At 36.1% G+C, this 17,432-nt stretch overlaps 2 protein-coding genes across 3 annotated transcripts in view; one reads left to right on the forward strand and one right to left on the reverse strand.

Annotated features, from left to right (window-relative positions):
* CYTIP (cytohesin 1 interacting protein) overlaps positions 1-17,432 on the reverse strand; it is a 46,750-nt gene that overhangs the window by 18,641 nt on the left and 10,677 nt on the right. For both annotated transcript variants that reach the window (XM_027769488.1, XM_006171586.3), the window contains 3 exons: positions 15,133-15,235; positions 14,836-14,929; positions 11,476-11,545 (listed from right to left, as the gene is read on the reverse strand). In XM_027769488.1, coding sequence (XP_027625289.1) covers positions 11,476-11,545; positions 14,836-14,929; positions 15,133-15,235 — 267 coding nt within the window. The remainder of the gene's footprint in view (positions 1-11,475; positions 11,546-14,835; positions 14,930-15,132; positions 15,236-17,432) is intronic.
* On the forward strand, positions 1,482-5,930 carry LOC102496750 (cytohesin-interacting protein-like). The gene is made up of 3 exons (XM_027769489.1): positions 1,482-2,015; positions 2,219-2,312; positions 5,603-5,930. The coding sequence occupies exons 1-3, from the start codon at positions 1,952-1,954 to the stop codon at positions 5,679-5,681; spliced, it is 237 nt and encodes a 78-aa protein (XP_027625290.1). The 5' UTR covers positions 1,482-1,951; the 3' UTR covers positions 5,682-5,930.

The following is a 17,432-nucleotide window of genomic DNA, read 5'->3' on the forward strand; positions in this document are numbered from 1 at the left end:
TGCTTCTGTTGTTATAGAGTCATAAAATTATACAAAATTATAAGACATATTTTGAACATTATCTTTAAAATTCAGTATTTTGAAATTTCGAAAGTTGTTTGTAAACTGTCAAGAATTATGGATTATGAGCTAAAATTTTTTGCTATGTAAAGTAAATGTTTGTGGAAAAATGTAAAAATAAATAAATGAAAGAAAAAAATTATCATTGTTAGACAGCAATTCATAGTGCCATTGAATCTCTGTAGATCAATATGAGCTAATGGCTACATCTCTAAGCTGCAGCATGTATGTGTTATCTCAGGGATGCAGGACTCCACATCCCTATATAAATTCCCTCTGGAACATGCTTTCCAATAGCTTTATGTCATACTCCATTTTCTAGCATCTAAGATTTATAACAGTCAACAAATAGGGGAAATTCTTCTGAGAACTTTTAAAAGACCAGATAGAACCTTGTGTACCCATATCGTGCACCCAGTGTGAATATGTATTTGGGTTCTGGCCTATAAGGTAAAGAATACTTTGGAAGAGACTAGATTTACTCTCCTCTCTGGTTTTCCATGGATGGTATATGCTGTTTATGAGAAGCATTTTGCAAGACAGGAACACAGACTTTAGACTCATATATACTTGAGTTTACAGTCACTCAGCAATGCACTAACTTTGATTACTAGAGTTGGAGGCTAGATTCTCTCTGCTATGGAGAATTGTTAGAACTGTGGTTTCCCTAAGGAGTATTGGTTTTATCTTTGGTTCATGTACCACATGAATTAAATCCATCTCCCATAAATGAGAAGATCTCTGGCATCGAAGCTGTTAAAGGGGTTTCTGACAAAATGGGCAATGCATTACTTATCATCTTTTAAAGTCCTTTCTATCTTTAAAATATAAGGATGTTAAATCCCTTATAGATTGCAGAGCAATTTCTTAGAGGTTAATAGAAGTTTTTCAATATTGTTACACATGACTTACTAGTGGTGCCTCCAAGATGATCAAAGAATGAATGAACGTCAGACATTAATTTCTTCACACATTAGCAGTACTGTAATATGTCTTGATTTTAGGAATCAGATGTTTAAGAGACTTACACAACCCAAAACACTGATTTTGATTCCACATGGTACTAGATCTCATAATTAAATGATTGAAAAAGAAAAAAAAATGTTTCCTATAGGTTATTGGAACATGATATCTAGCAAACATTTGTTCAATGTGTTGGTACAATTTGAAAAAAAAAAACAACAGCAAAAAAAATCCCACCACCACCGAACTACTGTTTGCAAAATTGAAGCAAGAGATGAAGCATAGCTTTTTCTAATTGAGTTGGGCAACTAATGAACCGGTAAGAATTCAAAGCAGGTGTACCAGAGAGTGCTCAGAAGTGAAGGTAATTGAGTCAATTATAGCACTTTTGAATAAATGCAGGGCGGATTGTTATTATTTGCAGAACTCTGATTTAAAATAATCATTGTTGGCATGTCTCCCATGCTGGATATCCACTGTTTTATACTCTCCTGTAATGACTGTTTTAGCTACAGAGGAACACACAGGGATTCTTCTCTTTGCTTTTGGTCAATGTGGTTTTATCCCATGGGCAAATGAGAATCTCATTTTTTCTTAATTAATATGTAATGATAATAGCATCAAGTGGCCTTAGAAAATATACAAGTTTGACTTACTTTCATCTCACTTTCTTTCTCATGCCAGATTGTATTTTTAATGGAGTTGGCTGCAGATTATGTTAGAATTGCGAAATTGGTATCTTTGTTTTGGTTTATACTTAGGAAAGCCTTTCTGACTTGTCCTTCTCACTTATGTATTGTACTGTTTAATGGCAATTGACAATCTTATTTTTTGACAAGTAGATTTTGAATCTTTCAAAAAAAGTAACCATATCTCTTTAATTTTACAGACATACAGGTTCCAGAACCAGAATGCTTGGTCCTCAGAAATGTGCACTCTGATCTGCAAAATACAGGATGACAGCCCTGCTCACTATGCCGGTCTGCAAGCTGGTAACGAAATTTTGCTCCTGTTAGGAATAGCTTAATAGCAAGGAAAGAAATTTTTTGATAGTGAAGTTCAGATTATGATTGTGACTTTGACTATCCTTAGCTCTATTATGTTCCTAAAGTTTGGAGTTTGTTTTGTTCATCTCCCTCTCAGGCGAAATTATTTACCTAACAATGTGTCACTCATTTTTCTTGGCATCTCCCAGGTGATGTTCTTATGAATATCAATGGTGTGAGCACTGAAGGCTTTACCCACAAACAAGTGGTTGACCTGATCAGATCGTCAGGAAACCTGCTAACGTAAGTTTCCATGGGGCTTCAGAGATGTGAAAGTTTCTCAGAATGCCTGTTGATAAAATGAACAGGCTCTTTGGTCAAGGATTGCAGGAATGGAAGCGGTGTACCACAGCTTTGGGATTGGGTACAAATTGTTTTTATTAGTTCCTTTTGTTTCTTAAGGCTTCCTCAGACTCGAACATATTGTCAACATCTGAAGTCAGAGACATCAATAGCCCAGAAAATCGTGTGGGAGGGATAGCATTTAAATGTGTATTTTTTTAAATGTTAAATTCAATGAAATTGGCACATATTCTCCTTGGACCAAGAAGAACTGGTCCACATCTGTGGCTGATAGAATCTTGTTGCTAGAACAAATAAAAAGTCAGAAAAGCTTAGTTTTTTTTTTTTTTCTTATGCTACAAGATACTTGTTTTTCTCTTTGTAGTGTTCCATTTGGAAGGTAGAACAGTTTTTTCAACCCTCCCCACCCTGAAACACACATAGTCGCATCACTGATACTCTAATTTTTAAAATTTATTATTAAGTTTTTTAATACATCCAATCATTGTATATCATTATAGCTTGCAAAATGAATTTTTCTAGCTTGAATACACTGTGTGTTAGTCTATTTAACGATATTATTATGCACATTATCATCAACAGATAATTTTTCATTTTTGTGTTTCTTAAATGTTCTCTTTTTCCCCTTTATGCTCTAAATTTATTAATAGTATATTGGTCTTGGTAATTAGAGATTTGACTGACTTCTCCATGTTAATTTCTAATACTGAATAAGACCTTTTCCTTTAAGTAGTTAAAAAGATGGAATTTGCTCATTCATTATAATTACATAGAGTAAGTATGTTTCTGGCTTTGTGACAGACTTAGTGGAGACAAAGATAAAGACTCTTGGTTTAATAATTGTGAAAGGGAATGACTAAGAAAAACCTGAAAATAAGTCCTTTCTATATTTCAGTTATTGATGAATGCTATGTGGGCAGTGGGATAGAATACTGAATAAGAGGACTGATAGTTTAGCTTCACTGTTTAAACTGGTCTTTTCTGAGAAGGTGAAATTTGAGCTGAGATCTAAATGAAGTGAAGAGATGGTCATATGAACTCCTGGGAAGAGCATTTCAGCTAAAAAAAGAGAGAGATCTCTGCATTCACAAACTGAGCTTGGCAAATCTAACTGGCAGAGTAAGACCAAAGTAATTGGTAGCCATTGGATTAGAGAGGGTATAATAAGAACTGAAGACAGAGTTAGCCAGGAAGCAGACTTTGTGTCTCATCGGTCATGGCATTCAGGTTTTATCCTGATTGATGTGGGTCCTACATTATCCTACCATTCTTTACAGACACTTTATAAAGTTGACTTTATTCCTATTTATAGATGAAGTGCCTGAGGTTTAAAGAGGGCTTAGAGAAGGTCACCCAAGTACTAAGTGATTGGGTTGGGAATCAATTCCTCCTCACTCAGGATGCCAGGATCTTCTCTTCAGCTACAGCTGCTCAATATAAACAGCCAATAGAAACTCTGGCTGCTCTTCAGTGACTCTATCTGAGACTTCAAAGGATCCTCATGTGTGTGTGTGTGTGTGTGTGTGTGTGTGTGTGTGTGTGTGAGTGTGTGTGTCTGTGTGTAGTTTGGAAAGATGACTGATGGTGGTAGAGGACTGAGTCCAGCACTGTGGGTCCTATGAGTTCAGAATAGAAGATAGGGCACTCTTACTCTGGAGGAAACTGGATCCAGAAGGGAGGGACCATACAGAGTTCAAGAGAAAATGCTGGTGGTTAGTTATGAAAGCATGTTCCACATGGAGGAAGTGGACAGATCACAGATAAATAAGGGGAAGAAGAGTGGAATAATTATTGGGAATATGGAGACCAGGAAACTGGGAGATGGTTTGCACTAATACTGAAGACGATGGTGAATCAAAGCCTGTGCTGTTGCCCATACACATCTACTGTTTGGGCAGATCAGATTAACATTAAGTCTCAGGGATGCTGAATGAGTACACACTGGATGAGACTATTCATATGAAGACCGAGCATAAGTATGAGAAATCAAGAGTGGTTGATTCTGGGAGGCTGAGTAGAAAGAAGAAGAAAAAGCTTTCTGGGGGCACAGAAAATGTTCTCAGTCATAATCTTGGTCATGGTTTCATGAAGCTATACATTTGTCATGGTGCATTCAATGGCAAACACAAATCTATTTTATTGTATATAATTTATATTTCAATAAAAACAGAAAAAAATAAAAAATGAAAAACAGTTGTAATAAAACAGATTCCTAGGAATCTCCACTCTTGCCCAGAGTCAAGACTATCCTAATGAGAAAGCAGACAGTATTTTGGCTTGCTATCATCTCATTATCTTGGGTGTAAGGCTATTGGTAATAGAGAAAATTGGTCACATTTGGTGTTTTTGCTGTGTCTTAGTTACCGCTTAGTTTTCTTAAGGAATTTGAACAATACTTTTGAAATGCTCAGGTGTGTGATTCAGAAAGGAAATTTGTTACTATATTCAGATTAATGGTTTAGCAATCAAAAGGAAGGTCTTTAATTTGAGCACACAAAACAAATCAAATCACTCAGGATAGAACAAGTCTTTTATTTTTAGAGAGGTGTTTGGTGTAGGAAGAAAAGTACACTGTTAAACTGATAATTCTAGGATTAAAGTTTGTAAATGAAAGGTTTTGAGATGAAAGTGTCATATAAAGGTTATTATCTTATAGTAGTTCTGGTTCTGTTTGTTCTAGTTCCAAAATCATGATGCAATATATAGAGGCAAAGTCCTCCAGAATCTGAGGAAAGAAGTAGCATGTTGATCTCAGTGTTGTGAAAGTTCCCAGTGCCTATTTCTGTTATTGTATCCCTTGTGATTTGTGTGTTGTCTAGAGGCTGGCACATAATAGATGCCCAATAAATACCCACCAAATGATTGTGGTGATTCAGCCTCTGCCTATAAGGAGAGACTCCAGTAGAGAATAACCACCATTGTCATATTGTGGTGTCTATAAAATGAGCTCTGGTTTGCAAGTTAGCTAGGATTTTTTCTTTCAGCCACACTCTCACCGGAATTTTTTTTCCCCCTCCTTCCATTTTCTTTCTCTGCATGTTGTCAGAAGATCTGGCATAGGTCCAGATACTTGGAGTGCCATAAGAACTGTAACATTTATGTTGCATTTTTAGTATAGTCTGTGCTCAAAGTGTAGTACTCCATAAGGATGGTACTTATTTAAATGAATCACTCATGTTATTTTCCTCCTACCTACCTCCCCCTCTTTTTTTCTTTTTTTCCTTAAACAGGATAGAGACTCTTAATGGGACAATGATTCTCAAAAGATCAGAGCTTGAAGCAAAGCTGCAGGATTTAAAGGTAATTTAATTTAATACGTTGAAGCGCATTTTTTATCCTTGAATGTGTGAGTAGTAGAATAAAGATCTACTTGAAGAATGGAGATAGCCCTTGAAAAATAAATGTCATGATGAATCTAAACTGCTGAATTACCAAGAGCACACAATTACCTTTGCCAGAAAATAAAATACCATACGCAAGCCTAAATCACTTTCTTCCTTCCTCCTTCCATGTATCTATGAGGCTCAGAAAGGGAACAGGAAGGCACGTTAGCTGAAGAACATTTCATTAGAGCACCTGTGATCTCTCTTGATTTACATTTTGTTTGAAAAAAAAAACACAACAAAAAGGAGTAGCTAGCCTTTTCATCATTTTTCCACATGTTGCTTGAGTGTGTTGGTGAGTCTGGAATTTTTGCTTTTTCAGTCTTCTTTTCGTGTCCTCTTCTGTCTCATTCTTAAAACAAAGACTAGCAGTTAGTGTAATGGCTATGTCACTGGACTCCTATGTAGTCTACTGTGGTTCGAGTCCCGGATCCAGTGGCTTAAACTCACGCTGGGTGCATGTGTGTGCATGCCCAAGATCCCAAGAGGAGAATGGGGGAGTAGGGATTGTGGCGTGGCCACCCCTCCTGGAGGGATGATTTCTCATTTTCTGTCTGTCTTTCTGGCGAGTGCACGTGCCCTATAGCAAAAATCTTCAAAAAAATAAATAAAAGATAACAAAGACCATTTTTCCCCTAATCTGATGACTGTCCTTGTATCTACTTTTATCAGCAAGCACACTATTGACTTTGGAGAAAAAAAAAATATGTTTCCTAGAGACAGTATACAAAGCAGGATGTTGTGAAAAGTTCCTGGGATGGCTTTTTAAAGGGTTTTAAAAAAAAATTTCAGGGGCCAGCAGGTGGTGTGGTGGTTAAGGCACTGGATTCCCACACGGCCCATTGTGGTTCAAGTCCCGAACCTGGTGGCTTACTTTTTCACTTTCTGTCTGTCTGTCTCTGGTAAGTATATTAGCCTTATAGAAATTAAAAAAATAATAAATAATTTTTTTAAATGTCGATTTTCTGAGAGTCTTCCAAGTCATAAAATCTAAACCATTACTCTTGTGTGTTATAGTTCTGCAGACCTCCTCTGGTCCTAGTGCTCCCTGATGCATGACAGTTACCTAGCCAGTCTGAGCAGAGACGGCATGGATTGCTATAAGCATGTTCTTTCACTGATTTGTGTTCAGAACTTTCTGTCATTTATTAGTTTTCATTGGAAAGTGTGTGCTTACTAATTATTCAGCCCAAGAGGGCAAATTCACTGTACTTAGTATTCAGTCATACAAAACAATGAGACTCTGACATTTGGGGGAAAAAATGATACAAAATGGACAAATATGGAAGATCTAATGCTAAGCAAAGCAAGCCAGACTATAAAAGACAGACTTTGTCCCCACTCAATATATACTGAATGTCTGCACTCTATAGCAGAAACTGAAAGATTGGAAAGTATAATAGCAAGGAGGGCAACATAGAGAGTAGGACAGTATAGAGAGTGGAGGGTAGTTATCGGGGGTGGGTAATAGGGGAAGGGAGGAGAAGAGGGGAAAACATATTTAAATGACACAAAAAATTAAAGTTATTTGCTGATAATAACGTGCAGGATAATGTCTTTGTCTTGACTGATACGCAAGGTATTATGCTGGGAAAAAACATATTTTGTACACTGTAAAGATGTGAAGTGATTAAATGTGAATAATACATCCAAATATATATGTATATTTAAATATATATACATATATATATTTGGATTTATAGTTTTTTTAGTTGCATTTATAAAATTAATAAAATCAGTTAAAATCTTTACAGATTTTATTTTTCTCACTTTGAATATAGGACCTCAATTGTTTTATTCAGATCTTTTATGTACTTCAGAAATATTCGGAAGCTGAGCCCGGCTGCAGTGGCACAGGCAGTAGATGCCACTCTGCAGTGCTGATGGTCATGTGGAAAACCAGAGGTTCGGATCCTGTGTTGACCTGAGCAAACCAGGCATGAGCACGCATGCACTTGTGATCTTGAGTGGCTGGAAGGCTTTGGGGTGAGAATCATGGCATGACATGCCAAGGGTACCTTTCTCTTTCTTTCACTCTCTTACACCTCTCTTTTCTCTTTCTCAAGAAAGAAATAAAATAAACTTAAAAAAAATTTTTGTAGACCAGAACCATAACCTAGGTTTTAAAGGAACCAGATCCCACATAGCTGACTGTGGCTCAAATTCAAGCCCTGGTGACTTGAAAACCATGCCAAACACAGGCATATCCACACCTAAAATCATGTCAGAATGAACATATGAGATAGAAGAGATTGTAGCATGAGCACACCCCATTGGGAGGTGTTTGCTTTGTTTCCCTCTCTCTCTCTGGCTCCCTCTGGCAAGTACACATACCCCCTGGTAAATTAAAAAATATGTATATATACACACACACTTTTATATATAACTATATATATAGTGTGTGTGTATAGCAAAAGACTCTCAAAAAATAAATAAATAAAAATTTTGACTCTTTACACCAATTATTCAAGTATTTTTCTTCTCATAACATTGGCTAGGATCCTCAGTATATTGTAAACAGTGATAGTTTGTTTGATTTTTAACTTAAACTAGACTGCTTTTAACATTTTGTCATTGCATTTTTATAAAAGAGCAAACAGTGCTTTATATTGTATTTAGATTTTTAAAACTGCCACAGTTAATTTGCTTTTACAGAAAGGAAACAGTTTTAGTGAACATATTTTTTAGAACATTGAGTTAACTCATCTTTTTGTAAAAAAAAAAAAAAAAGAAGAAGAAGAAAAAAGAAGGAATATGGAAAATAAACTAGTGATGAAATAAGTGAAATAAGTGAAAAAATAAGGTTTATATTTTATAGAATAAAGGATTCATTTGCACAAAATATTATTTTTTCTATACACGTTTTACTCTTTCAATGTTTTCTCCTGAAATTTAATGAGGATACTTATTATTTTTCCAACAGTCTTTTTCAATATCTCCATCGTCTTCTGCAAGATCATAAGGATTGCTTTAAATGTCTATTTTCAACCATCTTTATTATTGCTTACTTTAGCAAATTTCATCAATTTTTTTAAAACTATAAAATAGTTTCTTTTTTTTTTTTTTTTGGAGAGGTTTTTGCTATAGGGCACGTGTGCTCGCCAGACAGAGAGACATAGAGACAGAAAGCGAGAAATCACCCCCAGGGGGATGGTCACACCATAATCCCTTCTCCTCCATTCTTCTCTAGGGATCTTGGGCACGCACGCCCACACAGCCGGCGTGAGTTTTAAGCCACCGGGTCCAGGACGTGAACCGCAGTCGACTACGTGGGAGTACAGCGACATAGCCATTACGTTAACTGCTGGTCCCAAAATAGTTTTATTTTAAATAGCTGACAGTGAACAAATATATTCGTTCAAATGATATGCTTGCTTCTTTTTCTCACTGTACTCCATACCTCTGGATTTACTTCTTGTTATAGTACTTGATTTAATAAAGATAAGTAGATCTGTGTTGAAAAATGTCTTTACTGGTACTGTTGATAGAGAGTTTTGCTAGGTAATTAAATTATTCTAAATGTATGTTTTGTTCCTTTACTGCTTTAACTAAATTTCTTCTTTGAAATTTTTTTTTGAGAGAGCTTTTAATTATCTTTTGTAGGTACTCTACATTCCCTCTGTTTTTTTCCCTCCATTTTCTTTTAAAAGGTTAAAAGTTTTTCTTTTTATATTTAAGTCTTAATTCATCCAGAATTAATTTTTGAATGTAGGATGAAATATGGAAGAAATTTTCCTTTTTTTAATAAATGTGTGTCTGGTCTCCTAGTACTAGTTATTTTGTAGTCATACTTTTCCCTCTAACTGATTTGTAGTAAGATTTTATATATATGTGTGTGTGTGTGTGTATAGCAAAAGACTATTTTCTTAAGTTTATTTTATTTCTTTCTTGAGAAAGAGAAAGAGAGGTGTAAGAGAGTGAAAGAAAGAGAAAGGTACCCTTGGCATGTCATGCCATGATTCTCACCCCAAAGCCTTCCAGCCACTCAAGATCACAAGTGCATGCGTGCTCATGCCTGGTTTGCTCAGGTCAACACAGGATCCGAACCTCTGGTTTTCCACATGACCATCAGCACTGCAGAGTGGCATCTACTGCCTGTACCACTGCAGCCGGGCTCAACTTCCGAATATTTCTGAAGTACAAAAAAGATCTGAATAAAATAATTGAGATCCTATATTCAAAGTGAGAAAAATAAAAACTGTAAAGATGTTAATTGATTTTATTAATTTTATGAATGCAATTCAATTACTATTAACATCTGAGCAGAGGACTTAATTGTTAAGAAATTTTACAAATTGATTTGAAAAATCACAGGAATGAGCAAAACAAGAAGAGTAACAAAATCAATGTTGATCAACAAGAAAGGGGAGCTTGCAAATTAATTGGAGAATGCGGAGAATAGAAGGGTACAAGATACAATGTAAGTACAGTGAATTTGCCCTCTTGGGCTGAATAATTAGTAAGCACACACTTTCCAATGAAAACTAATAAATGACAGAAAGTTCTGAACACAAATCAGTGAAAGAACATGCTTATAGCAATCCATGCCGTCTCTGCTCAGACTGGCTAGGTAACTGTCATGCATCAGGGAGCACTAGGACCAGAGGAGGTCTGCAGAACTATAACACACAAGAGTAATGGTTTAGATTTTATGACTTGGAAGACTCTCAGAAAATCGACATTTAAAAAAATTATTTATTATTTTTTTAATTTCTATAAGGCTAATATACTTACCAGAGACAGACAGACAGAAAGTGAAAAAGTAAGCCACCAGGTTCGGGACTTGAACCACAATGGGCCATGTGGGAATCCAGTGCCTTAACCACCACACCACCTGCTGGCCCCTGAAATTTTTTTTTAAAACCCTTTAAAAAGCCATCCCAGGAACTTTTCACAACATCCTGCTTTGTATACTGTCTCTAGGAAACATATTTTTTTTTCTCCAAAGTCAATAGTGTGCTTGCTGATAAAAGTAGATACAAGGACAGTCATCAGATTAGGGGAAAAATGGTCTTTGTTATCTTTTATTTATTTTTTTGAAGATTTTTGCTATAGGGCACGTGCACTCGCCAGAAAGACAGACAGGAAACGAGAAATCATCCCTCCAGGAGGGGTGGCCACGCCACAATCCCTACTCCCCCATTCTCCTCTTGGGATCTTGGGCATGCACACACATGCACCCAGCGTGAGTTTAAGCCACTGGATCCGGGACTCGAACCACAGTAGACTACATAGGAGTCCAGTGACATAGCCATTACACTAACTGCTAGTCTTTGTTTTAAGAATGAGACAGAAGAGGACACGAAAAGAAGACTGAAAAAGCAAAAATTCCAGACTCACCAACACACTCAAGCAACATGTGGAAAAATGATGAAAAGGCTAGCTACTCCTTTTTGTTGTGTTTTTTTTTTTCCAAACAAAATGTAAATCAAGAGAGATCACAGGTGCTCTAATGAAATGTTCTTCAGCTAACGTGCCTTCCTGTTCCCTTTCTGAGCCTCATAGATACATGGAAGGAGGAAGGAAGAAAGTGATTTAGGCTTGCGTATGGTATTTTATTTTCTGGCAAAGGTAATTGTGTGCTCTTGGTAATTCAGCAGTTTAGATTCATCATGACATTTATTTTTCAAGGGCTATCTCCATTCTTCAAGTAGATCTTTATTCTACTACTCACACATTCAAGGATAAAAAATGCGCTTCAACGTATTAAATTAAATTACCTTTAAATCCTGCAGCTTTGCTTCAAGCTCTGATCTTTTGAGAATCATTGTCCCATTAAGAGTCTCTATCCTGTTTAAGGAAAAAAAAAAAAAAAAGAGGGGGAGGTAGGTAGGAGGAAAATAACATGAGTGATTCATTTAAATAAGTACCATCCTTATGGAGTACTACACTTTGAGCACAGACTATACTAAAAATGCAACATAAATGTTACAGTTCTTATGGCACTCCAAGTATCTGGACCTATGCCAGATCTTCTGACAACATGCAGAGAAAGAAAATGGAAGGAGGGGGAAAAAAAATTCCGGTGAGAGTGTGGCTGAAAGAAAAAATCCTAGCTAACTTGCAAACCAGAGCTCATTTTATAGACACCACAATATGACAATGGTGGTTATTCTCTACTGGAGTCTCTCCTTATAGGCAGAGGCTGAATCACCACAATCATTTGGTGGGTATTTATTGGGCATCTATTATGTGCCAGCCTCTAGACAACACACAAATCACAAGGGATACAATAACAGAAATAGGCACTGGGAACTTTCACAACACTGAGATCAACATGCTACTTCTTTCCTCAGATTCTGGAGGACTTTGCCTCTATATATTGCATCATCATTTTGGAACTAGAACAAACAGAACCAGAACTACTATAAGATAATAACCTTTATATGACACTTTCATCTCAAAACCTTTCATTTACAAACTTTAATCCTAGAATTATCAGTTTAACAGTGTACTTTTCTTCCTACACCAAACACCTCTCTAAAAATAAAAGACTTGTTCTATCCTGAGTGATTTGATTTGTTTTGTGTGCTCAAATTAAAGACCTTCCTTTTGATTGCTAAACCATTAATCTGAATATAGTAACAAATTTCCTTTCTGAATCACACACCTGAGCATTTCAAAAGTATTGTTCAAATTCCTTAAGAAAACTAAGCTGTAACTAAGACACAGCAAAAACACCAAATGTGACCAATTTTCTCTATTACCAATAGCCTTACACCCAAGATAATGAGATGATAGCAAGCCAAAATACTGTCTGCTTTCTCATTAGGATAGTCTTGACTCTGGGCAAGAGTGGAGATTCCTAGGAATCTGTTTTATTACAACTGTTTTTCATTTTTTATTTTTTTCTGTTTTTATTGAAATATAAATTATATACAATAAAATAGATTTGTGTTTGCCATTGAATGCACCATGACAAATGTATAGCTTCATGAAACCATGACCAAGATTATGACTGAGAACATTTTCTGTGCCCCCAGAAAGCTTTTTCTTCTTCTTTCTACTCAGCCTCCCAGAATCAACCACTCTTGATTTCTCATACTTATGCTCGGTCTTCATATGAATAGTCTCATCCAGTGTGTACTCATTCAGCATCCCTGAGACTTAATGTTAATCTGATCTGCCCAAACAGTAGATGTGTATGGGCAACAGCACAGGCTTTGATTCACCATCGTCTTCAGTATTAGTGCAAACCATCTCCCAGTTTCCTGGTCTCCATATTCCCAATAATTATTCCACTCTTCTTCCCCTTATTTATCTGTGATCTGTCCACTTCCTCCATGTGGAACATGCTTTCATAACTAACCACCAGCATTTTCTCTTGAACTCTGTATGGTCCCTCCCTTCTGGATCCAGTTTCCTCCAGAGTAAGAGTGCCCTATCTTCTATTCTGAACTCATAGGACCCACAGTGTCCCTGGACTCAGTCCTCTACCACCATCAGTCATCTTTCCAAACTACACACAGACACACACACTCACACACACACACACACACACACACACACACACACATGAGTATCCTTTGAAGTCTCAGATAGAGTCACTGAAGAGCAGCCAGAGTTTCTATTGGCTGTTTATATTGAGCAGCTGTAGCTGAAGAGAAGATCCTGGCATCCTGAGTGAGGAGGAATTGATTCCCAACCCAATCACTTAGTACTTGGGTGACCTTCACTAAGCCCTCTTTAAACCTCAGGCACTTCGTCTATAAATAGGAATAAAGTTAACTCTATAAAGTGTCTGTAAAGAATGGTAGGATAATGTAGGACCCACATCAATCAGGATAAAACCTGAATGCCATGACCGATGAGACACAAAGTCTGCTTCCTGGCTAACTCTGTCTTCAGTTCTTATTATACCCTCTCTAATCCAATGGCTACCAATTACTTTGGTCTTACTCTGCCAGTTAGATTTGCCAAGCTCAGTTTGTGAATGCAGAGATCTCTCTCTTTTTTTAGCTGAAATGCTCTTCCCAGGAGTTCATATGACCATCTCTTCACTTCATTTAGATCTCAGCTCAAATTTCACCTTCTCAGAAAAGACCAGTTTAAACAGTGAAGCTAAACTATCAGTCCTCTTATTCAGTATTCTATCCCACTGCCCACATAGCATTCATCAATAACTGAAATATAGAAAGGACTTATTTTCAGGTTTTTCTTAGTCATTCCCTTTCACAATTATTAAACCAAGAGTCTTTATCTTTGTCTCCACTAAGTCTGTCACAAAGCCAGAAACATACTTACTCTATGTAATTATAATGAATGAGCAAATTCCATCTTTTTAACTACTTAAAGGAAAAGGTCTTATTCAGTATTAGAAATTAACATGGAGAAGTCAGTCAAATCTCTAATTACCAAGACCAATATACTATTAATAAATTTAGAGCATAAAGGGGAAAAAGAGAACATTTAAGAAACACAAAAATGAAAAATTATCTGTTGATGATAATGTGCATAATAATATCGTTAAATAGACTAACACACAGTGTATTCAAGCTAGAAAAATTCATTTTGCAAGCTATAATGATATACAATGATTGGATGTATTAAAAAACTTAATAATAAATTTTAAAAATTAGAGTATCAGTGATGCGACTATGTGTGTTTCAGGGTGGGGAGGGTTGAAAAAACTGTTCTACCTTCCAAATGGAACACTACAAAGAGAAAAACAAGTATCTTGTAGCATAAGAAAAAAAAAAAAAAAACTAAGCTTTTCTGACTTTTGATTTGTTCTAGCAACAAGATTCTATCAGCCACAGATGTGGACCAGTTCTTCTTGGTCCAAGGAGAATATGTGCCAATTTCATTGAATTTAACATTTAAAAAAATACACATTTAAATGCTATCCCTCCCACACGATTTTCTGGGCTATTGATGTCTCTGACTTCAGATGTTGACAATATGTTCGAGTCTGAGGAAGCCTTAAGAAACAAAAGGAACTAATAAAAACAATTTGTACCCAATCCCAAAGCTGTGGTACACCGCTTCCATTCCTGCAATCCTTGACCAAAGAGCCTGTTCATTTTATCAACAGGCATTCTGAGAAACTTTCACATCTCTGAAGCCCCATGGAAACTTACGTTAGCAGGTTTCCTGACGATCTGATCAGGTCAACCACTTGTTTGTGGGTAAAGCCTTCAGTGCTCACACCATTGATATTCATAAGAACATCACCTGGGAGATGCCAAGAAAAATGAGTGACACATTGTTAGGTAAATAATTTCGCCTGAGAGGGAGATGAACAAAACAAACTCCAAACTTTAGGAACATAATAGAGCTAAGGATAGTCAAAGTCACAATCATAATCTGAACTTCACTATCAAAAAATTTCTTTCCTTGCTATTAAGCTATTCCTAACAGGAGCAAAATTTCGTTACCAGCTTGCAGACCGGCATAGTGAGCAGGGCTGTCATCCTGTATTTTGCAGATCAGAGTGCACATTTCTGAGGACCAAGCATTCTGGTTCTGGAACCTGTATGTCTGTAAAATTAAAGAGATATGGTTACTTTTTTTGAAAGATTCAAAATCTACTTGTCAAAAAATAAGATTGTCAATTGCCATTAAACAGTACAATACATAAGTGAGAAGGACAAGTCAGAAAGGCTTTCCTAAGTATAAACCAAAACAAAGATACCAATTTCGCAATTCTAACATAATCTGCAGCCAACTCCATTAAAAATACAATCTGGCATGAGAAAGAAAGTGAGATGAAAGTAAGTCAAACTTGTATATTTTCTAAGGCCACTTGATGCTATTATCATTACATATTAATTAAGAAAAAATGAGATTCTCATTTGCCCATGGGATAAAACCACATTGACCAAAAGCAAAGAGAAGAATCCCTGTGTGTTCCTCTGTAGCTAAAACAGTCATTACAGGAGAGTATAAAACAGTGGATATCCAGCATGGGAGACATGCCAACAATGATTATTTTAAATCAGAGTTCTGCAAATAATAACAATCCGCCCTGCATTTATTCAAAAGTGCTATAATTGACTCAATTACCTTCACTTCTGAGCACTCTCTGGTACACCTGCTTTGAATTCTTACCGGTTCATTAGTTGCCCAACTCAATTAGAAAAAGCTATGCTTCATCTCTTGCTTCAATTTTGCAAACAGTAGTTCGGTGGTGGTGGGATTTTTTTTGCTGTTGTTTTTTTTTTTCAAATTGTACCAACACATTGAACAAATGTTTGCTAGATATCATGTTCCAATAACCTATAGGAAACATTTTTTTTTCTTTTTCAATCATTTAATTATGAGATCTAGTACCATGTGGAATCAAAATCAGTGTTTTGGGTTGTGTAAGTCTCTTAAACATCTGATTCCTAAAATCAAGACATATTACAGTACTGCTAATGTGTGAAGAAATTAATGTCTGACGTTCATTCATTCTTTGATCATCTTGGAGGCACCACTAGTAAGTCATGTGTAACAATATTGAAAAACTTCTATTAACCTCTAAGAAATTGCTCTGCAATCTATAAGGGATTTAACATCCTTATATTTTAAAGATAGAAAGGACTTTAAAAGATGATAAGTAATGCATTGCCCATTTTGTCAGAAACCCCTTTAACAGCTTCGATGCCAGAGATCTTCTCATTTATGGGAGATGGATTTAATTCATGTGGTACATGAACCAAAGATAAAACCAATACTCCTTAGGGAAACCACAGTTCTAACAATTCTCCATAGCAGAGAGAATCTAGCCTCCAACTCTAGTAATCAAAGTTAGTGCATTGCTGAGTGACTGTAAACTCAAGTATATATGAGTCTAAAGTCTGTGTTCCTGTCTTGCAAAATGCTTCTCATAAACAGCATATACCATCCATGGAAAACCAGAGAGGAGAGTAAATCTAGTCTCTTCCAAAGTATTCTTTACCTTATAGGCCAGAACCCAAATACATATTCACACTGGGTGCACGATATGGGTACACAAGGTTCTATCTGGTCTTTTAAAAGTTCTCAGAAGAATTTCCCCTATTTGTTGACTGTTATAAATCTTAGATGCTAGAAAATGGAGTATGACATAAAGCTATTGGAAAGCATGTTCCAGAGGGAATTTATATAGGGATGTGGAGTCCTGCATCCCTGAGATAACACATACATGCTGCAACTTAGAGATGTAGCCATTAGCTCATATTGATCTACAGAGATTCAATGGCACTATGAATTGCTGTCTAACAATGATAATTTTTTTCTTTCATTTATTTATTTTTACATTTTTCCACAAACATTTACTTTACATAGCAAAAAATTTTAGCTCATAATCCATAATTCTTGACAGTTTACAAACAACTTTCGAAATTTCAAAATACTGAATTTTAAAGATAATGTTCAAAATATGTCTTATAATTTTGTATAATTTTATGACTCTATAACAACAGAAGCACTATGAAGTCAAATACATATATACATATATATATATGTGTATATATCATAGCATGGCTTGCTTCACTCAGCAGTAAGTCTTCCATATTCATCCACTTCCTTTAAAAAGCCAGGGTTTTGTTGTTTTTTATGGATGAATAGTATTCCATTGAGTATATGTGCCAGTTTTTCTAACCATTCATCAGTTCGTGGGCATTTAGGTTGTTTCCATGACTTAGCAATCGTGAAAAGTGCTGCAATAAACATCGATGTGCAAGCACTTTTTCGATTAAGTGTTCTTCTGTCC

This window comes from Tupaia chinensis, unplaced genomic scaffold, assembly GCF_000334495.1.
Source record: "Tupaia chinensis unplaced genomic scaffold, TupChi_1.0 Scaffold149921_1, whole genome shotgun sequence".
Taxonomy (NCBI): domain Eukaryota; kingdom Metazoa; phylum Chordata; class Mammalia; order Scandentia; family Tupaiidae; genus Tupaia; species Tupaia belangeri.